The 26,368-nt window shown below is 38.9% G+C and overlaps 3 protein-coding genes and 1 pseudogene across 3 annotated transcripts; 3 read left to right on the top strand and 1 right to left on the bottom strand.

The window, feature by feature from the left end:
• Nucleotides 1-4,291: 4,291 nt before the first annotated feature.
• LOC114728354 (uncharacterized) lies at nucleotides 4,292-11,784 on the top strand. Its single transcript, XM_028915244.1, is given in 5 exon segments — nucleotides 4,292-4,827; nucleotides 6,022-6,393; nucleotides 6,477-7,410; nucleotides 7,413-10,890; nucleotides 11,288-11,784. Coding segments are annotated over 4 exon segments (4,854 nt in total). The 5' UTR covers nucleotides 4,292-4,710; the 3' UTR covers nucleotides 10,844-10,890; nucleotides 11,288-11,784.
• A 1,449-nt stretch (nucleotides 11,785-13,233) lies between these two features.
• On the top strand, nucleotides 13,234-15,566 carry LOC114728470 (protein ALTERED XYLOGLUCAN 4-like). Its single transcript, XM_028915385.1, has 4 exons — nucleotides 13,234-13,483; nucleotides 13,583-13,869; nucleotides 14,581-15,379; nucleotides 15,433-15,566. The coding sequence occupies exons 1-3, from the start codon at nucleotides 13,240-13,242 to the stop codon at nucleotides 15,346-15,348; spliced, it is 1,299 nt and encodes a 432-aa protein (XP_028771218.1). The 5' UTR covers nucleotides 13,234-13,239; the 3' UTR covers nucleotides 15,349-15,379; nucleotides 15,433-15,566.
• Nucleotides 15,567-16,947: 1,381 nt separating this feature from the next.
• On the bottom strand, nucleotides 16,948-18,487 carry LOC114728403 (uncharacterized). The gene has a single exon (XM_028915311.1). It carries the CDS (start codon nucleotides 17,734-17,736, stop codon nucleotides 17,185-17,187), a length of 552 nt encoding a protein of 183 aa, XP_028771144.1. The 5' UTR covers nucleotides 17,737-18,487; the 3' UTR covers nucleotides 16,948-17,184.
• Nucleotides 18,488-20,522: 2,035 nt separating this feature from the next.
• LOC114728401 (protease Do-like 9) lies at nucleotides 20,523-25,371 on the top strand (annotated as a pseudogene).
• The last annotated feature ends 997 nt before the right edge of the window (nucleotides 25,372-26,368 follow it).

Here is a 26,368-nt window from a genome sequence, read left to right on the forward strand (position 1 = left end):
GAATTTCGTCTTTCTCGCTTCATCTTTTTCCCCACACACACATAAATATATCTTTGATCTTGATAAATTCTGATAGAATATTCCCATTTTTGATTTTGATAGCCGTTGGAATGTTTTTACATCTTTATAAAATAGTACATGGCTAACTCCAATCTGTTAGAACTGCGTCACAAATATTTGCGTTCACGACGACATATAATCACTTCAATTTAACGGAATGACGAATATGGACATCGTTACAAATTTATTGTCATCCTTCCTTCTTCTTCTTCCTCCCCCTCCTTTTTAAATCAAACCTCAAAACGACTTTTTGTTTTTGGGACCAAACCTCGACCAGTTATTAGACCGCACGGCATTAAAAATCGTATGAGACCAACCGTTTTTTTAGGCGAACCCCGGCTTTCTTTCTTTCTTCCCCCCCCCCCCCCCGCTTTGTAAATTTGTTCTGCAAAGATGACCAATACGTATTAGTGAAACATGATGCAATGCCGCAGAATTCAGACATAATGTGCAAAACAAAAAAAATCAAGTAAAGGGATTTTTATATTTTTGAAATTTACACAAAGCTGATTCGAAAATAAATAAATAAATAATGAAACACGCAAAACGCCTACGTGTTTTGATTGAAATTGCGTAATAACCAGCTAAAATTGATGTATTTCGGGAAAAAAAATACAGTTTAATAGAATTTGAGGGAAAACGAGTGTTCATACAAATTTGCTAAATTTTATAAGTGGTAATTCGGATATAATACTATATATTATATAACATAGTCTTGTTGAAAATTGTAAAAAATTCATGTTGGTTGAACAAATTATACAGCCTAAATCACAAGTTCAGTACATTTCCCGAAACTTGAGAAGTGCTCCATATTGCTCGGAATAAATATTATATATCAACTAACTAAAAAAGGACTTGAATATTAAACATTATATAGAAATAATTATTTTACATATAAATACACAAATATGCTGGAATATAAAGATTTGTTTGAAAATTTAACTGGTTAAAAAAATTTTAAATTTGATTGAGTGTAAGCATAACCTGTGAATGTAATTTTTTTTTTCTGCTGTGTATAATATATTATTAATTATTTATAAAAATTATTAATATAAAAATCATTTGTACACAATAAAAGAAGTTGTATTTACAAATTATAATTGCGTGCATTCAAATTTAGTTTCAAACTGGGACCAAATTTCCCAGCATTAAATTACGTTATATGTGCTGATCAATGGATTAGCCGGACTGAGACAAGTCACAATCAAAACAGATAGCCAGCGCAGCAGTGGCCAAGAAGAACCGGTAATGCTTGCCCAATCCTCCTCCCTAACTACCGTTCCTTAGACTATTCACTCTCTCTCTCTCTCTCTTAATTTTTTTCAAAAATTTTGGGGGTAGGGTTTAATAATAAAAACAAACAATTAGGTCATAATCAGACCCGGAATAAAAAAATCGGATACGTTACCCAATGTTGCTTTCATTTCAAAGTTTGCTTTCTTTATTAAAAAAAGAAAAACATAATGAAACAGGTCCAGGGAAAAAACAACAACATAATCAATCACTGTCTCACGTCAACATCACAGACCCGTGGGATTTGGACGCTTCTCTTTTCAAAACCTCTGATTCTTTTCTTTTTTTAATTAAATAGTCGGGCATGCACTAATTAATAATATAATTATAAAAGAGTTTATATAAGTATATATTAAAACCCCTAATTCTAGCACAATTGCTTAGCCATAAACTCGCCGCTCTCATTTATTCCGTTAACCTCACTTTTGGTAAAGACAAACCATGTGAGGTCCTCCTCTCTATGTTGTCTATTATTTTCTATGGCAATTCTAACAAGTAAATTATCTCTACTCGCGGATCTCGCACGTTGCTTGCTTGCTTGGATTTTAGAATTATATTCCTCCAGCGTAACATGCCCTCCAATCTGAGCCACTCTTTAAAACATTTTTTTGCCCCAGAAAATCACAATCCGTGTCATTCAATAAATTTTATAATAATATTTTCAAAAGCATTAAAACAAGTATGTTAAAAAAATTTAAAACAAGTTATTATAGAAGTCAATGCAAGGTGCAGGTTGGTAATAGATAAATGTAAATATCAGTTTTTTTTAATCAAGAAATGTATATGAGTTTAAATACCTACATTTATGTCGGTAAGAGCGTTCGTGAGTTTTTTTTTTTTTTAAGCGACGGACAATTTTGTTCGTTCTATGCTTCCGAGGCCTTGCGCCTCTTTTATGATGCAAATGTACTTTTATTGACTATTAATATTAATTAACATAAAAAAGAAAGCAAACGGGTTGATTCGTATCATTAATCACTCTTTGCTTAATTCCAATAGGAATTCACAGTTCGGATCTCTGTTTTCGAGAGAAGAAACATGACTCATTGTCATACCTCCGATCCTAATTATAAAAATCGGTTAACTAATTTAAAGAGATTAATAAAAAAATTAAGATAATTATTTGTTATAAATAGGTATTAATTTTTTTAAAATATCTTTGCTAATTAAGTGAATTGGTTAGAACTATCATTATTAGAAAGACCATCTTAAAAAAAATACATAAATATTAGAAATAAAGTGGATTGAAATTTTATATTTAGAATCAAAATAAAAATTAAACAAGATCTTATATTAAATACCAGAAATAGTAATTAATAATAGTAGTAGCATGGTAATATAATTATATGATTTAATTTGGCGTTGGGTCCCCCCAAAACAAAAAAAACACATAAACACGTACATGCTAATTTAGTTTGGTTAAATATCATATCATCTCTCAATTTTAACATAAGAGCTGGTTGTATATTTAATTAGGTCATAAATATAAGATATTTATTTACTTTGCTCTTCATTTTTTTAGTTTAATTTTTAAATAATTTATATGATTATTGTACATATTAAAGGATTTGTATCAAATATAACTTCAACACACACAATTAATAATGATTGTATATAACTAATTCAATTAATTTTTTTAATATTTACAAATTAATTATATAGCTGTTATATTAAACACCGGAGGTAGTACTCAATTTCTAGAATCGAAGTTACATGCAAATAATTTATCTGATTTTTAAAACTCTGCAGTAGACCTAAATTTTAACACTCGCGCAAACAATTCCCATGCCATTAATTTACCCATTATTATTTTACTAAGATAATATCTGTGACATGCGGTCTATTTTCATGTGATTGAAAGTTTTAAAAATTATCCTCATTTAACTTAAATTATGAGAAGATTATTCTTCCATGTAAAAAAATGTACGATGGGGATTTTTTACATTGAGGGGTTAATTATACAAAGTCATGGACATAAATTTGAAATAATAGTTGTTACTACAAGAGAAGATATGTGGATTGAGACTGGAGAGGCGTGGGTTCAAATTTGAAAGGCAAAAATCCAAGCTTTCAAACGGTGAGGAAGTATAGAACCTTTTACATGTGGCTCAACTTAAAAAAAGAAGAAAAGAAAACATATACAGACTTTTCTCATTTTTGAATTTTAAGAACAGATTATTATTTTTTACAAAATAATTCACTGAAAATTAATTACTGAATAAGTTTTTTGTTCCTGAAGACAAAGAATTGTTTTGAATGTAAGAAATCAAACAAAACATGCATTGTTTTTTTTTTTGCCCCTGGGGTTCTTCTGGTGGAAAGCAATGGCGCGTAATTACGACCATCGTCTGAGACTATAAAATGGGCAGAGTTCATACAGCCGAGCTCGGAGTTCCGCCTAAAGCATCGTATCATGAAAACTTGTTAATTTTAAGGATCTTCTGTTAAAAACCTCATCCTTATTTCTCATCTCAAGAATCAGAGACTAGCCCTGCTATTTAACTTTTGAATTAGACACGCCTTTCAAGTCCTAGTACTGATAAACAACCTATTACTAGACTTTTTTGTATCATAATTATGATTCGTGACAAACGTGCTCCTACGTCTTCCATTTTCTTTTTCTCTATTTTTGACCAAGACATGTCTTCCATTTTCATTCCCCCGCGAAAATATTTCCTACTAATATTCTACACGAGCAGACTCAAATTTTTCTGTTTGGAAAAAAAAAAAAGGGATTTTGTTTGAATAACACAAATTGCCTGTTCTTCCGGGTTGGCAATGTTTTTGAGATTAAACGGAGGCTATTACAGGGCGTTTGGGTTAACCGTTTGAGATTAGGGAAGATGCAAACGATGTCGTATAGGCGGTGATAAAAACGACGCCGTGGGCATTGTCCGCATCACGCATTACCTTGGTAGAACTGGCAAATTTCTTGGCCCCAAAACCATTTTTTCTCTCTAATTCGCCGATTCGCGGAGCGCATCGACCTCTCAACCTCTTTCGTCCTTCCCCCATCGCGACTTGTTCGCACAAAATCTCTGGATTTCGCTACTATCAGTTACTTTTTATCGATCTCAATGAGACGAAATCCTCCCTTTTTCTCTTTGGCACCTCGCTGCTAACGGTGGCCACCTAAGCCCTACTTCCCGCTATACGGGTGCAGCTTCCTCGATCGTGGACTTTGGTTTTGCTCTACCCAATTGAAGATCTACATCCGATCTAGGGTTTTCTTGTAGCCCCTATTCTACGAATCTAGGGTTTCTAATCGGGTCAAGAAGGTGGAATTCGATTTGAATTGATGTTTCTTTTCAAGGATGAAGTTGGGATCGATTCAGTATTCAAGGGACATGGAGGGTTATGCATGTGTTGGGAGGTGAGGAGTGGAAACAGAGGCGGCACATGTGGCCAGTCCCTGTCACCGCGACGACTGTAGCTCCCGCTGCCGATTCTTCATCATCCGAATTCATATGCAAAGTATAATAGCGTTCCCCTTGTTACGTTTTTGGGGATTGTTAATCTATCCCGTTCCTGTTATCCCTATGGGAGCTTCAGCTTTATTCCCCTAATGTTTCCCTGAACGATTTTTATCCTCACGATATTATCTCCGTGTGTTTGCTTGGGTCAATTCTTGATGTTTTAGTCTTATCTCTTAGGGTATGAATTATCATTAAATTTCCTAAAATTTTCGATTGTCAAATCTTCCTAATGTTCGTACTTCCAATTTCACCTTTTTTGTTTTAAAGAAGAATCCTGTTAAAGGTTCTTATCTTAATCAATTCTGGGTTTATTCATTTCATGGGCATACCTTTGACTGGGGGAAATATGTTCTTTATGCTAAGCTAAACGAGACGAGACTTTTCTTACCGGCATTTTTTTGGCCTTGAACGGATAGACTTTACCGTTTTAATTCGAGCCTCGACAATATACATTTCTCCCTCACTTTATTGTCTATTTGTTTTGTGACGAACTCATGTTTTAACGTTTTTTCAATTGACAATCCATCTTGTATGAGTGTAATTGCATTTCTTTTTTTCACATTATAAATGTTGTTGCCCGTTAAGGCATAGCAGTTTTTAACGATGATTTAATTTGTTCAGGGCTCACAACTCCTTTCTAATTTTGGTATGCGCTGGTCATTTGTTTGCTAAATCGTTCAGTGAATCAATGGCGTTACTTCAAATTTTGTTTTGGGAGAAATAGGCTTTGGGGTAATTTCTGGGCATGGCATTATTATTGCGACTTAAGGAGAGGAGGAGGATGGTTGGGCAATGGAGTTGGAAAGTCGTGTTTATTGCTTAATGCTTAACGGGATTTTCCCATTTAATTCATACAGTTGTTCATGGAACTCTTATTTTGCTCGGGATAATTTATTATGTATGCCTTTAATTCTTTAGTTTTCTGTTCCTTTCTTTTTTTAAATATTTAATTGAGATTTTGCAGAGGACAAATACAGCCCCCCTTCCCCCAACAAAAAAAATGTAATTCTGGTTTTGAAAAGGCTGTTCACGAAAAAATAGTCTGGTTTTAAGAAGAATGTTACAAAAAATGGATTTCAATAAACTAGGGAGAACATATTTTCGAGCCTTTTATTCATATTCAAAATATTGTTTGTTTCCATTTTTTATTTTTTGCAAAGTTTTAAAGATTTATGTGATTTTCATGTTACAGGATGGACGTGAGATCCGTGTTGGTGATTGTGCACTTTTCAAGCCACCCCAAGATTCCCCACCTTTTATAGGAATAATTCGCAAATTAACATTGAAGAAAGAAGAAAGTCCGAGTTTAGAAGTGAATTGGCTTTACCGACCTGCTGATCTGAAGCTTGCAAAAGGGGTCCAGTTGGAAGCTGCGCCAAACGAGGTCTTTTACTCCTTTCACAAGGATGAAACACCTGCTGCATCATTACTCCATCCGTGTAAAGTTGCATTCCTTCGTAAAGGTGTTGAACTTCCTTCAGGGATATCCGCATTTGTCTGTAGACGAGTGTATGACATTAAGAGTGAGCGTTTATGGTGGCTAACTGATAAAAACTACATTAATGTAAGTCTTCTGATATTTCTCCATATCATAATTTTGTGTATAATAGCTTCATTGATAAGCTTGTGAACTTTAAATGGATGCAGGAACGACAAGAAGAAGTTGACCAGCTATTAGATAAGACAAGACTAGAAATGCATGGGGCAGTGCAGTCAGGAGGCCGTTCTCCAAAACCCTTGAATGGTCCAACATCAACACCTCCACTGAAATCTGGTTCTGATAGTGTTCAAAATAGTTCGTCCTTTGGTTCACAGGGTAAAGGAAAGAAGAGAGAACGGGGTGATCAGGGATCTGATTCATCAAAAAGAGAACGATTAATCAAAACAGAGGATGGTGATACTGGTCAACATAGGCCAGAAAATATGCTAAAATCTGAGATTGCTAAAATTACTGACAACGGTGGTCTTGTGGACTTTGAGGGAGTTGAAAGACTGGTACAGCTCATGCAACCCGACAGTGCTGATAAAAAAATAGATTTGGCTGGGCGAATAATGCTTGCTGATGTAATAGCAGTCACAGATCGGTTTGACTGTCTTGGATGGTTTGTACAACTCAGGGGTCTGCCTGTATTGGATGAATGGCTGCAGGAGGTTCATAAGGGGAAAATTGGTGATGGTAATACGCCCAAAGAAAGCGACAAGTCTGTTGAAGAATTGCTGTTAGCTCTACTTCGTGCGTTGGATAAGCTTCCAGTGAACCTTCATGCTTTAAAGACATGTAATGTTGGAAAGTCTGTGAATCATTTGCGTACTCACAAGAATTCTGAAATTCAAAAGAAAGCTAGGAGCTTAGTTGACACTTGGAAGAAACGTGTTGAGGCTGAAATGAATATTAGTGACTCAAAATCTGGATCTAGCCGGGGTGTCTCTTGGCCAGCAAAGCCTGCATCTTCTGAGGTGTCTCATGTTGGAAGTAGGAAAACAGGTGGATCTGCTGAGGTAGCTGCAAAGAGCTCTGGTATGCTGCTATCTGCATCCAAAAACTCCCAGGCTAAGATTAGCTCAGGTGAATCACTGTCCAAGCTCTCGCATCTGCCACTTCTGCCACTACTAAAGCTACTACCGCCTCAGTAGCCTGTAATTTGAAGGAGCAAAACGTTAAACCTGGAGCTGGAACATCAGATTTACCCTTGACACCTATCAAGGAGGAAAGGAGCAGCAGTTCTAGTCAGTCTCAAAACAACAGCTTATCTTGTTCTAGTGAACAAGCAAAAACTATCGGTTCTTGTAGGGAAGATGCAAGGAGCTCCACTGCTGTGTCAATGAGTGTGAGCAAAATTCCTGGCAGTGCCTCTCGCCCCCGGAAATCAAGCAATGGTCTGCATGGTTCTGCTTTAACTGCAGTCCAGAAGGAGCCCCATCCTGGAAAAAGCTTGAGTAGAAACTCGGCCTCAGAGAAGGTTTCACCGAATCAACCCGCCCGTGAAAAATCACCTGACGTGCCTCTTCCTGATCATGGAAGTAATCAGAGACTGATCGTTAGGTTGCCAAACACTGGCCGAAGTCCTGCCAGGGGAGCTGGTGGGGGATGTGAAGATCCTGCAATTATGTCTGGCAAATCATCACCTCCTGGAGATAAGCATGAGAATGTGGATAGAAGAGTGAAATCCAAAACTGATGGTTCTCAGAATAATAATGTCACAAATATGGCCGCTGATGTTTGTGATGCTAACGATGCTGTGACTGACTATGAGGAAGGTAATGGCTCACCTACTGGTGAAGAATGCAGGGCCAGTGAAGATGGTGATAAACTCACGGAAACATCAAAGCCAACTAGTTCATCCGGATTTCTTTCCAGATCAGGGCAGACTTATGATGCATCCTTGAGCTCCATAAATGCATTAATTGAAAGTTGTGTGAAATTCTCTGAAGCAAGTCCCTCTGTGTCCCCTGTAGATGATGCTGGCATGAACCTACTTGCCACTGTAGCTGCTGGAGAAATATCTCGGTCAGAAAATGTGACGCCGGCAGTTTCTCCGGGGAGGAAGTCTCCTGCAGTAGATGAATCATGCTCAGGCAACGATAATAAGTTGCAACATTCAGGTGAAGCAGTTGGTTGCACTCCTGAACATTTGAAGGCTACCGAAGATCATGTAAACACCGTTGATCCATTGCAGCTCAAGAATGATGCAAGGCACACTGTAGGATCAAGATCATGTGATCTGTCTGAAGATGGCGAAACTACACAATCTGCTTGCAAAGAGAAAACTGGTGATGGTAAAAGTCAAACGAATTTGTCCCCTGCAGAGTTGTCGCGTAATGTGGAAGGTCCATTCTTAGGGCCTGAAACCAAAGAGGAAGCATCTGAAGCAGTATTGCCTGCTAAAAAGGAGAATGTTGCAGGGCCCGAGGGAGCTAGTTTGCTTCATGAGGAGAGGAAAATGGGAACTCATTGGGCTAAGAGCAGCAATAATTCAGACTCTAAAATAAAAACAAGGAGTTCTATTGATGAAGACCGGAAGGTTGATCATGTTAATGAGAGGAAGATGGAGAATGAAGCATCAGTTTCTGAAGGGCCTTCTGCAAGTCTAGAAATAGAGAAGGAAGTGTGTGAAAAATCACCTGAATCATCTACAGGTTTGGTTAATGAGAACCAGATTAGTGGGGAAAAAGTGGCAGGTAGTATCATCTCAATGCAAAAGCCCACTCCTCTGGCGGAAAAACAGCACGAGTTTATTGAGGGCAGAAATGAGAATGTTGTGGTACCACCTTCTGCTCCTAGTTATCCTTTGATGGAATCTAATGTTGTGAGTGCGGCTGACGTGAAACCATGTGAGATGGAACATAGTAAGGAGAGACAAAGGGATCTGGACTCATCAGGGCCTGCTTTCGACAACCAATGTACTGCAGATAATTTGGATAGAAAAGAAGTTCTTGGTTTCGGCACTGATTCATCAGTACAGTCTGAGTCTCCAAAACGTTCTGTACAAGAGAATGAAGTGCTAAAAAAGCCTTCTGGTTTTAATTTGGACAGAGTTATGTCTGATGGTGCGGCTGAACAACATGCCTCTGGTGTTAGTGATTCACCTGCTGCCAGAGAGCCGGATGTAGCAGTGAAGCTAGACTTTGATTTAAATGAGGGATTTCCTGTTGATGACGTGAATCAAGGGGATGTTGTGAGACAGGAAGAACCCATCACATCATCTGCAGTCCATGTTCCATGCCCATTGCCTTTTCCTGTTTCTTCGATGTCTGGGGGTTTCCATGCTTCGATTACTGTGGCTTCTGCTGCCAAGGGGCCTGTTATTCCACCTGAGAACCCATTGCGGAGTAAGGGGGAACTTAGGTGGAAAGGGTCAGCTGCTACCAGTGCATTCCGACCGGCAGAGCCCAGGAAAAACACAGAGCAGCCATTAAATACTAGTGATAATAGTGCTACCAAGCAAGGTCGTGCTCCTTTAGATTTTGATTTGAATGTGCCTGATCAAAGAAGTTTTGAGGATGTTGCTTCCCATGGCTCTTCAGAGACTTGTTTAGAATCCTTGCCTCGTGACCGTGGGACTGGAGGTCTTGATCTTGATTTAAATAGAGTTGATGAGACTCCTGATGCTGGTTGTTTTTCTGTGAGCAAACTGGATATTCCTTCTTTACCAACTAAACCTTCGTTATCTGGTGGTTTATCCAGCGGTGGAAATGTATCAAGAGACTTTGATTTAAATAATGGGCCAGGCCTTGATGAAGTTGGCACTGAAGCCCCAGCACGTAGCCAGCAGATAAAAAGTACCCTACCAATGCCTTCGACTGTTCATGGTGTTAGAACAAATCATGCTGATTTTGGGAATTATTCATCATGGTTTCCTTCAGGCACGTCCTATCCTGCAATCAATGTCCCACCACTTCTGCCTGGTAGAGGAGAGCAGAGCTTTGTTGCTGGTACTGGAGCACAGCGAATCTTGGGTCCTCCAGGTAGCACTTCTTTCGGTCCTGAAATCTATAGGGGGGCAGTTCTTCCATCATCTCCAGCTGTTGCTTATCCTCCCAGTACACCATTTCAGTACCCAGGATTTCCTTTTGAAACAAATTTTCCTTTGTCTTCAACTTCCTTTTCTGGCTGTTCAACACCCTTCATGGATTCCTCAACGGCAGGTGGACTTTGCTTTCCTGCCATGCCGTCACAGCTAGTTGGGCCTGGTGGTGTTGTCTCATCCAATTTTCCCCGTCCTTATGTTATGAGTCTTCCAGGTGGTACAAGTAATGTGATGCCTGAGAGTAGAAAATGGGGAGGTCACAGTCTGGATCTTAATTCAGGCCCTGGTGGTGCGGATACAGAACGGAGAGATGATAGAGTGCCTTCAGGGTTGAGGCAACCTCCTGTCTCAAGTTCCCAAGCTTTGATGGAGGAACAGATGAAGATGTTTCAGGTGGCAGGAGGTGTTTTGAAGAGAAAGGAACCTGACGGTGGTTGGGATGGAGCTGATAGATACAACAGCTATAAACAACCCTCTTGGCAATAGGATCACAATTGTTTGAGGCAAATTTTCAGGAGGTTGTGAGCCCCCTTGTAAGCTCTCTTAATCCTTCTATTGTTTATGAACTCATGGTATTTCATTGTTTCTTGGGGTTTTGCGAAATTTTTTTTTGGGTGGTTTTTCTAAATATTCGAGGTAATAAACATTATTGAGTGATTATCTTATGCGAACTGCTAAGTTCGATGCAAAGTTTCTTGTTGCTTTATTGGTTTGGCTTATGTTCTAGCCTTCCAATGGCCATTTTCATATGTATGTTAGGAGCATCCCTTGACATTGTCTACTCTGCAATCTGAATTGTCGGTTGAAATATCTGTCTCTGTGGTTCATATATTCTGATTTCTGAAATTAAAAAGTGCCTCTACCTGGCTTTTCTTTTTACTGTTAATGCTTGAGATATGGTCTAATTTGAACTGTTATGGCATCATGCAGCTTTTGTTCATTAGGTCAGAAATATTGAAGACGATACAAGTGTCAAGCCAGCCTCGAATGAGACTGCAGCTGTGCCTTATCATTTCTGACAGACAGGGATCTGGGCCTCTGATGCAGCTGTTTTGAATGACTGTGCATGGAATTGTGATATGCTTCTTGCAGATGAAGTTTTTCCTGTGTAGATATCTAACTTAAACAGCAGATGTGATAATGCCGCCTAGATTCAGATTCAGAGAAGTTGGCATTGAGTGTATGACCGCACTGCAAAAGTACCGGACTCCAATCCGTTCTCCGAGCATTTGGATGGAGAGGATTGGATGTATGAACTGGCTTAGGCTTGGGGCCAGTTTGGGCCTTCTTTCAATTATTTTTTTCAACTTCTTGTTTCATATATAGTTATTGCTGTAGTCTTGACTGCCGAATTTTGTCACTTTATCACATTCTGGGGTATTGATAATGCACAGGTTTAGCCACCATGGTCCATGTGTTACTTTGTATCTTTTGCTTCCTCCTCTCTCCCCTTATCTTCCTCGTAAAAAACTCGAATTACAGCCATAATTGGATCGATGAGTCCAATCCGTTCGAGAATTTAATAAAATAATATTTGCATTTGCAATGTCTACTCTGTACATAAGCCATTTACATAAAAGTGGGAACAGTGCTTCATAAGACTGAGGAGGTAGTTGTGGGAACAGGGGAAGAATTATTTACCACGCTCCTTGAGGCGCAATTCGGCTTTCTTTGCGAATTGAGGCGGAAATGCCATCCTCGATTCTCCCAAAACAAAGTAATGAGAAAGATGACATCTGAATGCTACTGGCCGAGATTATCTGGATTCACCCTGTCAATCTCGTAGGCCCACAATAACCGGGGGGGCCCGAAATACGCGTCTATACCTCTTCATGTCCGGTTTACTTCGCTCTCATGTTTTCTTTCAAGTTCGATGTGTTATTTTTGTCGCACTTTGTTGCTGAATTAAATTAAATTAAAAAGAACAAACACGCGCGCGCGCGCGAAAAATAAAGGTGGAAAGTCAGGACGAGAATGCACTTTGCGTGGCCTGCACGAACTGTTTCAACATGCAGGGATGATGTTTGATTCCCTAACCTTGAAGTTTAAAAATATCAGGTCCATTTTTTTTAAAAAGAAAATAATTCCTGTATAAGAAATTCGGGTGTGCATGACCTGAAACTAACATGACAAAAACAAATTGAGGACTCCAGACTCCAGACAGATGTGATCCTCATGCTAAAAGACCGTTTGACTTGTTTATTTTTATAAAAACCGCTTTTAAAAAGCTAACTTTTTTACTTTTTTTTTTTATTTGTTTGCTGTGGCAATTAACGAACATTTTAATGGCTGACTGTTTATAATTTGCATAATATAATTACCTTTTATTATAGTTACAAAAAATGACTCGTATTTTTCTTGAATAAATTAATCCACGTGTAAACTTTTTAATTGGTTATAAGCTAAGCTGAACGCGTTTTATTGAGACTTTTCCAGTTCCATGAGAGCTGAGCATAATGTGAATGCTTCTTCAAAGCTGAAATATGGTTTAGAAGTTTAGATTGCGCCGATAATTGAGGCCTTCTCTTCTATATCCGTCAAATGAATTTAATTTCTTTCAAATACTACTATAATTCTATTCTATTACATTCTCAAAAATTAGACTATCAACATGCATAATCCACTCTGTCCTTTAGCCTTCCTCGCAGTTCACACTTATATTATAATTATTCTGTATAAATCCAGTCCCTCCAATTACAGCAAAAGGTATAATAGCTGGTAATTTACTAATTATTAGTTAGTTAATTAAAAAGTCAAATTCTCGCTTTGTTCTCTCTATAATTAATACGGCGGTTTCACAAAACAGAACGCTCTCAATTCTCCCCTCCCTCCTTCCCAGCCATTCTTCTTCTTCTTCCGCCTCCGTGTCTGTCACGAATGCCATGAAATCTTCAGGTGCGATATTTCTGGACAGATTTCTGAGCAACACCAAAAGAGAACGATGCTTCAACATAGGCAGTGCCGTTCCTTTCCTTCTCACTTGTTTCTTCGTCGCCTTCATTTTCAGCTTCTTCCTTCTCTACTCCCCCAATCCCCTCTCTCTCGTCCCTGACCAACCCTTGCACCAACCTCACAAGCAACATCAACGTGCCTCAACTCAACTCGCTTCACCCAAACCACACAAGCGTAACTTCCAAACCAGCCCTCACATTCTCATGCTCCTTCATCATTTTCGTTTTCTCAATTGACGTTGATCAATTTGGTTCCTTTCCCTGTTTTTTGCAGAGCAGAAAACCTGTGACTTGTTTAAGGGAAAGTGGGTTCGAGCTCCCAGAGAGTCATCGTATTACACCAACTGGAGTTGCACCACAATTCCCGATTCCAAGAACTGTTTCAAGCAGGGCAGAGAGGATCGTGATTTTCTGAACTGGAAATGGAAGCCTGATGAGTGTGACTTGCAGAGTTTCAACCCCAAAACCTTCCTCCACATCGTTCGAGGGAAGAAGTTGGCATTCATAGGTGACTCTGTGGCAAGGAACCACATGGATTCCCTCGTTTGTCTCCTCTCACAGGTCAGTCCAATCACTGCCCCAACTAAATTCTCCTATTCTTACGCTGAAAAAGTCATATGTCCAGTCCATACTTTATTTTCACGCGTTGAGATGAATTCGGAATTCCTTCCTTGTTCTCCGAGGGAATTTGATTCTCGCAACCGAAATATGTGGCGGAAAAGTTGAAACTTGAAAGAGAGAGAGGATTTTTTTTTTTTTGGGTTGAAAAAAAGGTTCCGGCTTGAATGTGATTCCCGTGTGCATGCTTATTCCATGATTGATATGGAAAGAACTCAACCAGCTGGCACATCCATTTGGAATTTTGCTCGTCGTTGATTAATTTGCGTAATGTTCAAGGAATGAAACGGAACCGAACAGATTGGAATAGTCGGCCAATCTTGGGGTTTTTTTTTTTTTCATAATCAGATTTTGAGCAAATTCCCTTTTATTGGTTTTAGACTTCGGAAAACTCTAATCTAATCGCCAGACCTGGAGATTGGAATTATCAATCGCGTGTTCCGCAGAGGGCTACGTTGGCACATGTAATCACAGATTTGAAAATAAATGCAGACAAATATCCGCGAGACACCTAGCCTGATGAAATCCCACATTTAATATTCATCATTGGGCAAGTCAAGCGGTATTAAAAACTATTCACTAGGGCTTAACTACTTACAAACTCGACATCAAATCATTAATTACATTAACCTTGATAAAAAAAAATAACTGCAGGAGGAAACTCCGGAGGAGATTTACAAGGACTCAGAAGATAGGTTCCGGAAATGGCATTTTCCGAAGAGCGACTTCACGGTGATGAGCCTATGGAGCAGATTCCTAATAGTGGGAGAGGAAAGAATGGTGAACGGAACAGGGACAAACATATTCGACATGCACATAGACAAGGTTGACCCAGATTGGGCCAACGTTGTTCCAGACTTGGACTACGCGATAATATCAGCAGGCCACTGGTTCTTCAGAGCAATGTACCTGCATGAAGCCGACAAAGTCGTAGGCTGCGTTTTCTGCAGGCAACCAAATGTCACAGACTACGACATCGACTTCGCCTTACGAATGGCCTTTCGAGCAACCTTCAACTTCATCAACAACTGCAAGGACTGCAACAAGACATTGATATTTGCCAGAACATTCGCGCCGGCTCACTTTGAGAACGGGGTTTGGAACAACGGGGGCCACTGCAACAGGACAAGCCCAATGGGTGAATCGGAGGTTGATTGGACGCGGTTCGAGCTGAAGCTTAGGGATGTGCAGATGGAGGAGTTTGACAGAGGAACAAGACAAGGAGACGGGAGGTACGAGGTTGTGGATGTGACGAGGGCGATGATGATGAGGCCAGATGGGCATCCCGGGGAGCACTGGGGCAACAAATGGATGAAGGGTTATAATGACTGTACACATTGGTGCATGCCTGGTCCTGTCGATTTCTGGAGCGAGCTTTTGCTTGCTCTTCTTCTCCAGAGACACCCTTCTTCTAACTCTTAAAATTACACATGCATAGATTTATATATTCCATCAAATTTGTACCCCATTTTCTTAATAATAATTTAGATCCTCGTATCGTTATTTGAGCTCTGTAGCTGTTTCTAAATTCCCATGTCATGTCGTTGCATGTAATAACGCCTGCAAGCCCATATATATAGCCCGTTATCTATCGCGAAAGCTCAAGCCGAGCACAGAATCGGATGCAATCTCATTTTTCATTTTGCTGGTGAATAACATTCAAATTCATCGTTATATTCAATTCATGCGTGTACGGATTCATCATATGAAAATCGACCACCTGCTTATTTGTTTGCATTTCATATAATATGCATAGTGATAAATTCAATATTTATAAGGCAAAATTAATAATATTTAAAACTTAGATGCAAGTTTGAATAACCCCAAAAATCTGATTCTATGCTTCTTGTCATCGTCATCATTCTGACTATTTCCCTTGCCGTGGCATTACCGTCCCTTTGGCTTAGTATATGAATGGAGCAAAATGCAGAAGCACAATCATAGGCACGACCGCAACTGTGCAGTGAGGCCGCTAGTGGATCTAGTTTAGCTCCTTTGAGTGGTGCGACTGGTTTTCTGATGAACACGAGCACCATAATTCATGAACGATGCTAGTAGAGAGAAATGAATTCAACTATTCAACGAATGCATATGCGCAACACAGCAAACAAAGATTACGCAGATCACGAACAGACAGCCTAAACGCAGCAATCTTTTGGAGGGATTAAATTACCATTTGCGAATGGTTAGGGAATTTAGAAGGTCCCAAATAAAACAGAATTGAAGCCTTGGTCAGAGATTACTCAAGCTCTTATTGTAATGTTCTTTTCTCTGTTTCCCCAATTCCTAGTGTCTGGTAATTTTAAAACAGCAATCAAATCAATAACAAGACATTTAAAGAATTAGCACTCAGATTCAGAATAGCAGCAGTTGTCATGTTGTATAGTAACTCCACCTACCTCACTCCCATTGGTCCAGTCTTCAGTGACATAATTCACAAACATCCACTACAATGGTTTCGCTAATAGAAGAAATATCATTGCCCTGAAGAGTATCTACGCAGAGGACAAGGTATCCTCACTGACCATAACAGAACGAAAACAAAGAAATGAACCATCCAATAACTCTGCATAGCTAGCACGGAGACACTGACCTTGATCCACATCCCGATCATCAGGCCCTGAGAAAGCCTGTGTGCTACAAACCAAGGAAAGGCCACCAAATGTATTCCCGCCAAATGGGCCAAACAGAAACATAAAAAGCAAATCTCCTTAAAATTTTGCCTCTCACCCCTCCCCAATCCTCAGAAGTTTGTAACCAAATATAGAACAAACCAAAACTTCAAAAATGCCTATTACAGATAAGAATGACAGAAGAGCAAAAATGTAGAAGAAGCACAAGTTTCTGGTTTTTTTTTTTTTGGGTCACTTAATGACCATGTCCGAAAAAAGGAGGAAAAAAAAAACACACAAGTAGACTTGCTTTGTCGCGTAATCACTTAAAGGAGCATAGTTGTATGAACTAATTGCCAGTTATCATGCATTGTGACCAGCAAGTTGGAGGCAGCCAGTCTCACATTCATTACACCAACACATTATAGGAAGAATTAAGATTTCCAACACAATCAAGATGAAAAGATGACATAGTAATAACTTTATGAAAACAATAAGCTAAAAAGTAAAAAATAAAAGTTGTAGAATGCAACTCTCCACTTGTAATGTTTAATAATTGCAACACTGACTTCATTCAAATTCCATTTCAAGATGTAACCCATTAACACAAGTAGGATACAAGACTAAATTAGAATAATCTACAACCTCATGTTTCTACTGAATTACCAAGCGCAAATGAGAAGAGCTCGCGAGTGGGAGATAACTCCACCAGCCCAATATCCATGGCATACCCAGAAACAGGCAATTTCAAGTCCCGCAAGACACAAACCGCCTCGGCCATCCTAATTTTCGGCACTTCCTGAGCTACCGCGCAATAAGGAATCCAAGAATCTGGGCGATAATCCTCTCCTATCTCGAAACCTTCTTTCTTCATTGCATCGCACAGCTGCGATTGGAACTGAAGCAGCCAGATTGAAGGGGTCGGTGAAAGAAAGAGTACATTATTGTCGTTTGGTAGGCACCCGATTGTAGAGAAAGATAGAGGCAAGGGTTCCTGCTTGGCGGCGAAACTCTTGACAACTGATTCAAGTTTGGCGGAATCAGCAAAAGGGCTGGAAAAGAGAGTGATGTGCGGGCGAGACTCGATTTCGATGAGATGGGTGCTGATTTGTCGCCGAGCCAGCGCATTCCAGGCCTTCAACACCTGGTTTTCTAGCGCAGGATCGAAGTAGAGCTCGATAGCGTAACCTTGTGACATTGAAGGAGCCACAGTAACAATAGAATTTAAGAAGCAAACTCAAAGATTCAAATCAAAGATCTTGGAATACCAGAAGATGGAAATTGAGGGAAATAAATGATGATATCAGAGCAGCTCATAGAAGTAAACGAAGACAAAAAGAAGCCGGATTTCGACCACAGTTCAGATATAATAAAAGAGGGTCACAAGAAAACGGAGTGAAGGAATCTGAAAGTGAGGTGACCAATAATTACGGTGGGAAAGGCGCATATAAAGTAGGGAAGGGTGCGAAGATATGAACGAGAAATCGAAAGAAAATGAAGAATCCCGTGGGCAAAACTCGGTTAGGGTTTCAATCAGTGAGACACAGAAGAAATACCGAGGAGATCACGGAGGCTTGGCAATCAAAACTGGACAGCGAGGAGATCTTGCCGGTCGGAACAGCCGTCCAACGTTGGCGAGTACGACGCAAATTGGATTGGCGCAGCGAGATCTTACCAGCTCCAACTCAAAAGCAATTTCGTTTTCCTTTAACCCGAATCGCGATTCTAGACGCCTCTGGCAGTGTTTCGTTCGAGCGAGGACTGAGGCAGTGTTTGTTTAAGGGTTTTTGGATGAATTTCTCACGTGTCCTTCCTCTGGGTCATCTCAGCTGCTCCCTCCGCCTCGCTTCACAAGTCTCTCGCCCTTCCTTTCGTTAAACCAAAACACCCTTGGATCGGATTCATTTCTTCTCTCCGTTCAACCAAACACAGCCCTACCCTTTTTTTTTTTTTTTGGGTACCAAGAGGGGCCAAACACCCAAAACAATTAAAGTATTCCTCAAAACAAAACGTGGGCACCCAAGCCCCCCCCCCCAAAGTACATCTCCATCCAGCCAACTGTGCAGACCCATAGGAGGATCCACCAATCACTGTAAGCCAGAGCCCTAGATAAGTTCCACTTGGCTAACCAATCTGCACAAAAGTTGCCCTCCGTGAGTGCTTTCTATGCGCATCTCCCACTCCTCACTGATCTATGTCTGAATCTGTTTTATGAACCTATTCTTTACAGTATTATGAGTGAAAAAATCAGAAAGAATAGACACAGCAAAACTGGAATCAGACTCAATAATAACTCTTCTGAATCCTGTTTGTTGCGGAAGCCAAAAAGCCGACCAAACACCCCACATTTCTGCAGTAACCGCGGTATAGATACCAGTATTATTGACAAAATCTGCAAGCCAATCACACTTTCCATTCCTAATTAAGCCCCCACGTCCAGCCATAGCCGGTAGCCCTATGTTAGGTTTTTTATTGCTATATTGTTATTATTAAAACCTGGAATTCATGGCACAGTAAGTGATACAAAGAGAAGAGACTCTAGCAATTTAACCCTTGTTTCATCAACTTTCATCTGTGCCTGCCGCCTAGGAAGAGATGGAGGGTGATTAAAGATGTAAAAATTAAACATCAAGACCACAAGACATCTTATTCAGCTTCAATTGAGTTCTCCTCTCTAAACCTGTGGTCCAATAAGATTTGCCGGTTCCCACTAATAAGAAATCTAACTTCATCCCTTATGTAAGTATGTGTTTTCTTGCTTCATACAATTTTTTCGGGGGCCATGGTCATATATATTGATATCAGAACAACTGTATTCAAATTAAAACAAAACGATACATATAAAACTGGGCTCTACTGTAAAACATAAGAATTTGTGCAATCAAGTAAAGCCCAGTTTACCAGTGAGAGTTGATCTGATGACATAGATCAGCATTTTTCAACAGGACAAACTAATATTTGAGTTCTTATTAAAAAAAAAATTAATATCTGTGCCTAATAATATCTCGAATGGAGTTGTATTAAATAAGAGGATACCTGTATCTACTGTCTAGCATTAATAAAAAAAACAGAGAGAGAGAGAGCCCAATTTGTGAGCAAACAAGCAAATTAACCCAACATAAATATACAACTAGTTTATCAGAGAGGATTTACTTAGAATTAAATAAACAGACCCGACATAGAGATTTAAGCAGACCACTGTATATATATTCACTGTATTGAATATTGATCACGATTTTAATATCACGCATCAATTTCGGGGAAGTTTGGTCCAGGCTCCAATTTTATTTTATTTTCAAAGAAAGGCTTTTTCTTTAAAAAAAAAATTCTGTTGAATGCCCCTACGTGGGTCACAAATCACAATTTTCAGACAAAGTACTCCCTTAAGCACGGTCTCTAAAATAATCTCAAAGGCATCTTTTGCAAATGTTCCCAGAAGCCTCCCCTCCGATCACAACCAGGGATGGGTTGGATTTCTTGCGTCATGAATAAGCTTCCCGACAATGTCTGATTTGCTTCCCTCCTTCCTCCCATCTAAAACATATTTTCCCCATTTCCCATGTAAATGTCAACAAGCTCTTGAACGCGGGATTTTCCTTTTTATTTTTTACACTGGACTTTTGGGATAAAGTTCACTATGAAACACGTGGCCTACATGATACGAAAGCCCCGGGAGGATTCTTGCCGTCTTCGACAAGTTATTCCAAACTTTTCTCTGCGTAAATTGTCGTCACAGGGATGCCATGCGATTCATATAATTTCTATTCAGATTTGCTTTTATTTGCTCTGTTCAAATCATTCATATACCACCTAACCAATAAGATATTTTTCACACTGGTCATTATATTTTAAGCAGGACAAGATATTTACAATTTAAAAGCTGACCCCTTAAAATTCATTGAAAATAGCAGGATGTAGTCGCGCGGAACCTGAGTTATATATTATGTTATTCTTATTTTAATGATCATCTGCGTTTCTTAGTGGCCCCAAAGCATGTCCAACCAGTCGGTAATCTCCTCACCAGCCTTGACTTCTACCGTGTGACTCCTCCTGGCATAGCTTGTGATCCGGGTTAAGTCAGAAAATGGAGACATACATCCTCGAATCTGATATTTTTTATGTTGACGATGATCGACAACCTTAACATAAAAAGCAGCGCGGAGACCTTCGTAAAACCAGCACACACCTCTCTGAGGGTCATCGCCTGTTATCCTCTCTTCACGAAATGGGTGGAAATAGGAAAAAACGGGGACAAAAACCGAAAACCCAAGCCGGCGGAACCACCGCCGAAGACAGACACCTTAACAGCGTTACCCCAACAACAAACGATCTCGTTTCAGCTCCCTCGGCCGTGAATTCTTCCCGCCGTCGCCCGAAGTCGCAACCGCCCGTGACAGGTTCACCGGAGGCGACAAATTCGAGACATGCCGAGCAGAACGGAGGTTGTGCTTCTACGGAATTGGTGGCCGAAGCCTCATTGATGCCTGAGCGGGACGGCGAGGTGAATGCGTGCCTTCAAGGGACGCTGTCGTGAAGGTTTTTTGTGTGCATACGGAACCGAATTTCTCGTTGCCGTGGCAGAGAAAAAGGCAGTACAGCTCTAGCAGCAGTGGATTCATTATTGCAGGGAGGAGGGTGCTGACCAATGCGCACTCCGTGGAGCATCATACCCAAGTCAAGCTCAAGAAACGGGGGTCCGACACCAAATACTTAGCAACAGTACTGGCCATTGGAACCGAGTGCGATATAGGTAAGTGAACCTTGCTCTTGATTATTATATAATATAATACTCCTTCTGTCCTTAATATAAGACCCATTTAACTAATTTGATTAGATTAAGGAAGTTAGGTAAGTTAGTTAATTATAAGAAAAGTGACACATTTTTCCTAAAACACCATAATCATTTTTCTTAATACCCCATCTCCCTCTTTTACTTGATTATGGTTGAGGGAGTATTCATAGGGATAATTTAGAGAAAATTGATAAATATAAGAAAGGGGTCTTATATTTAGGACCAAAACGAACTTGAGAATTGGGTCCTATATTAAGGACCGGAGGAGTAACTAATTATTGAATTGATTTTAATTCTAAATATAAGAACTATTTTTTATATTTATTAAGTTTTTTCTAAATTATTCTTATGATACTCCCTCAAGTAGAAGAGGGAGAGGAGATATTGAGAAAGATGGTTATATTATTTTAGAAAAAAAATATCATATTTATTATAATTAATTAACTTACTTAATTTTTTTAATCTAATTAAATTAGTTAAATAGGTCTTATATTAATGACTAGAAGAATAGAAAGACAGTCCAACTATTTTATTTACATTTATTTTTATAACTGTAACTATTTATATATATAAATTAATGATAATGATTAAATAAATAATATTCCCATTATGAATATTATATTCATTGAGACTCAAGAAGGTGGTGGTGTTTTTTCCTTGGGGAAAAAAAATCCTTGAAAGTGACCTGGGGGTTGTGGGAGGGCCGGATGGTTTGGTACTATATGTGGAGCGTGCATAATATAAAACTTAAGTTAATTGATTTGGAAAGATTTAAAAAATCAATTAAATTAGTTATTTGTAATAAATATATGTTTTTTTTTAGAATATTTTTGTTCATCATGTATGTTAGCTAAAACTACAATTTGATGGAACTATATGTACAACTACTATAAAGACTATTTAAAAAAAATAGATAAATATAAAAAATAAAATGAATTAGAATATTATATTCAGTATGAAATTAAAAATCAAATTAGCTTTTATATGGGGTCTTTTTCTTCCATTTTCTAGAAAGCCAATCCTATAAATCACCATCTATTTTTGCATCAAAATTCCAAACATGAAGTGGCGACCATCTCTTCCCATTTCGCTTCATCCACTTCTCTACATTATCTTTGGCATCTGCAAGATGTTAAGTTCGTTTAGATAAATGCAACAGCGAAAAACAATAATCGTCAAGACTCAAGAAGATATGATATATGAGAGTATCAACAAAATACTTATATGTTGTCTATGAATGAGTATATTGGGTCGTAATCCTCCTGTGTATATGTGTTTTGTAAGATGTAAGAAATCGCTTATCATAATAATTTTATGTTCAGCACTGTTGACGGTGAGTGATGATGAGTTCTGGGATGGGGTTTCACCTGTTGAGTTTGGTGATTTGCCTGCACTGCAAGATGCTGTTACTGTTGTGGGCTATCCAATCGGAGGTGACACTATCTCTGTAACCAGCGGTGTTGTCTCACGCATTGAGATCCTCTCTTATGTTCATGGTTCAACTGAACTCCTGGGACTGCAGGTTAGAGTCTGAAAATATATGTTGCCTGATCTCCTGGTTGATAGCTCGTGATTCAGTTCATATACTTGTTCAGATAGATGCTGCAATAAATTCAGGAAATTCCGGCGGACCTGCTTTCGGTGATAAGGGAAAATGCGTGGGGATTGCATTTCAGTCTCTTAGGCATGGAGATGCAGAGAACATAGGATATGTGATACCTACTCCGGTTATCTTACATTTCATCCGAGATTATGAAAAGAATGGAGAATACACAGGTGTGTAAGGGAGATACTATGCAACTGGCTGTCGTCAGTTTGGTAATATGATTCCAGTTTTATCTTTGGGTATTATCCTTCACAGGATTTCCAGTTCTTGGAGTTGAGTGGCAGAAGATGGAAAATCCTGATTTGCGAATGTCAATGGGCATGGGACCGCAGCAAAAAGGTGTGCGTATCAGAAGAATTGAACCCATAGCTCCCGAATCTCAAGTTCTGAAGCCATCTGATGTCATTCTTAGCTTTGATGGGATTAATATTGCCAATGATGGAACAGGTAACTACCGTTCCATGTCTTGAATGGGTTGGCTATCCCATCATGATGAATTATACTAAAATTTTGCGCTTTTCCTGACATGTATATGGGGTTGTACTTTTGTTTGTAAACTGATATCTGGTTTGGGCTATGTTTGTAGTTTCATTCAGGCATGGGGAGCGCATTGGTTTCACTTACCTTGTCTCTCAAAAATACACTGGAGATATAGCTACAGTCAAGGTTCTCCGGGATTCGAAGATACTTGAATTTGACATAAACCTTGCAACTCATAAGCGCCTTGTCCCCGCCCACATCAATGGCAGACTTCCTTCCTATTATATTGTCGCTGGATTTGTTTTTGCTGCCGTTTCCGTCCCCTATCTTCGTTCTGAGGAGGTAGCTTTTATCTTTCATGATTACTTTATTTCGACGACGTTCTTTTACTTTAGTTGCCTCTGAAAACTTCATTTCATTTTTTTGGGACATAGCTATTATTACATTGATCTTTGAGGACCTAGGTGTCATTCTCCCTTTCATTTCTTTGTTTTCAACGTTTTGTGTGGATTAAATTCTTGAGGAACTAGTTTAGATCTAAATTTTCAACCTCACGAGTATGCTTGGATTAAGGAAGGATCGAAAGGGAAGGGAACGGATTGCTGACAGAGCAATTTCATTTGGTTTATATACGAGTCAAACCCTTCTGTTTCCCTTCTCTTCAATCCATACTGCATCGAACAGATCAATGACGTGCGTAACATAGATTAGCAAAATTTGGTGCTTTGGTTCAATTTACGTTTGAACTGGCTTACATTATTCAATGATCATGTGCGTGCAGGTGTATTTGTGTATCCTAGGTGTGGTTTTTAGAAATACTGAACTTGCATCTTATTGCAAGTGGTATGCTTATATGCAATTAGAAATAGGCCACATGTTTTGCTTTTGTAATTGTAACTAGTTTTCTTATGTAGTCTCTCTCTTTCGAGGGTGGAAAGGATTCTGAAATTGACGCCCCCATCAGTATTCTGGACAAGCTTTTTCACGCGATGGCAGAGTCTGCTGATGAACAGCTAATTGTTGTTTCTCAGGTTTTTCATCCATTTTCCCCCAATAGATGTGCTGTTTCCGTTTTAGTACAAGGCCTCATACTTGAAATTATCTGTGTTAGGTTCTGGTGGCTGACATCAATATTGGATACGAGGACATTGTTAACACTCAGGTAACAAAACTTTTACAGACATCATTCAATGTGATGTAAGTTGGATATTTACCAAGTTTGATATGTGCATGTGTTTAGGTTCTTGCCTTCAATGGTAAGCCTGTGAAGAATCTGAAGAGCTTGGTCTTCATGGTCGAGAGCTGTGATGATGAATACATGAAGTTTGATCTGGAATATCAGCAGGTCACACATTCACGATTGCATATTATGTTTCTGTTCCTTTAAGCTGTGAATTCCCTGAAACATTATTTGAACAGAATTCTTCAGGCTTTTAACGTTATTGAATGAATATCCTGAAGAATTGATTTCTGTTAGTAATGCACGATAATTACCAGAATGGTTTCTCTCACATGGCATGTATACAAATATTTGAAGACTACATATAAGATAGGTTAAAAATAAATTATTACAGGTGTTCCCTCAGAGATAGAGATGGTTATGAAATTTTAGATGACATATAATTCTATTTCCGCAGATAGTAGTGTTGAAGACGAGCACCGCCAAGGCAGCAACTCCAGATATTTTGAAAACACACGGCATACCATCTGCAATGTCTGATGACCTGAGAACTTGAAAGGTTTGGGTGAAGACTGAAGAAGAAGGTGTCAGAAGTTAGAACTGATGATATAAGCAAAAGCCTAAAAGCATAGCTGGGGCGTGTAAATGGGCTAAAGGCTTTATGTCCATCCTTCTCATTTATGCCCCTCACACGGGGATATATTTTTTAACACCCGGATGGGTCATTCACAATCATTCTTATTGGAGACACATATATGAAGTCCTCGCATTGATTTTTCTGTTTTCCTACAGATGTTAAAAAGATAAATAGATTATTCTAATTACACTTATAATAATTTTTACTGCTCAAAATCCGTAAAAATCACCTAATGTTTTCTGTTATTTTTTCAATAGTTATTGAGATTTTCATTGTTTTTTGACATCTATTTACTGTTACTTTTTGTGCGTAGAGCACTAAGGCGTGTCATTCAGTTAATGCTGTCTCGAAAATATATAGTATTAAAAAAATTATTAAAAAAATTCTAATAATTTTTAAGGTACTTGTGGAGGGCAAACTTTGTGTTGGCTCAATGAGCTTGGCTGAAACTGATTCCCAACATGATTGTGTGGCTTGTAATCTCGACTGTTCCTTTGAAAACATGCAAGGAAGACAGACAAATAGAAATATGAGGGAACAGGATATAAAGACTGCTGAAATCTCAAAATCTTATGAAGTCCTTGAGACTATTCTAAAAGAAAAATTTTATGTCATGATTAACCGCGTACTTCAATCATTGAAGCTGCAATTGCTAATCACCATCATAGGAGGCTAGAGCTCTGAAGAGAATTTTTGGGCTACGAAATTACCCATTCACTTTAATTATCAAACTTTAGTTGTATGAAATGGGAATATCCTCAGCTTAAAGATTAGTGTTAGAAGATCAGTAGTTGCTTCATTTTATAAAAATATCTACTCTCTTAAAATTCAGCTGCACCTGAAATTACAATTGCCTCAGAGGAGTTTTGCCTTAGCTTACGTGAAATGTGCTTATAGGAAATTTCTACCGTGATGCCAAACAAGCACATAAAAGCCTTAAATGTGTAGACAGCCGGGTTTGAACCTGTTGATTTTGTCAATGCCTTTGCACCCTAATCTTAACTTATAGGGCAGGGATAATTATATATTCTTCCGATTCTTAATATAAAACTTAATTATTGAGTTGGTTTTGATCCTAAATATAAGATCCATTTCTCATATTTATTAATTTTCTCTAAATTACCCCTATGGATAC

The sequence above is a fragment of the Neltuma alba genome, unplaced genomic scaffold (assembly GCF_004799145.2).
Source record: "Neltuma alba isolate B1F8T4 unplaced genomic scaffold, ASM479914v2 tig00012535_pilon, whole genome shotgun sequence".
Taxonomy (NCBI): Eukaryota; Viridiplantae; Streptophyta; class Magnoliopsida; order Fabales; family Fabaceae; genus Neltuma; species Neltuma alba.

Excerpts from the sequence above, each read along its gene's own strand:
- LOC114728470 (XM_028915385.1), top strand. The coding sequence starts at position 13,240 with ATGAAATCTTCAGGTGCGATATTTCTGGACAGATTTCTGAGCAACACC. Across the intron at positions 13,484-13,582 it reads TTCACCCAAACCACACAAGC|AGCAGAAAACCTGTGACTTG; the intron begins GTAACTTCCAAA and ends TGTTTTTTGCAG. Across the intron at positions 13,870-14,580 it reads TCGTTTGTCTCCTCTCACAG|GAGGAAACTCCGGAGGAGAT; the intron begins GTCAGTCCAATC and ends AAATAACTGCAG.
- LOC114728403 (XM_028915311.1), bottom strand. The coding sequence starts at position 17,736 with ATGTCACAAGGTTACGCTATCGAGCTCTACTTCGATCCTGCGCTAGAA.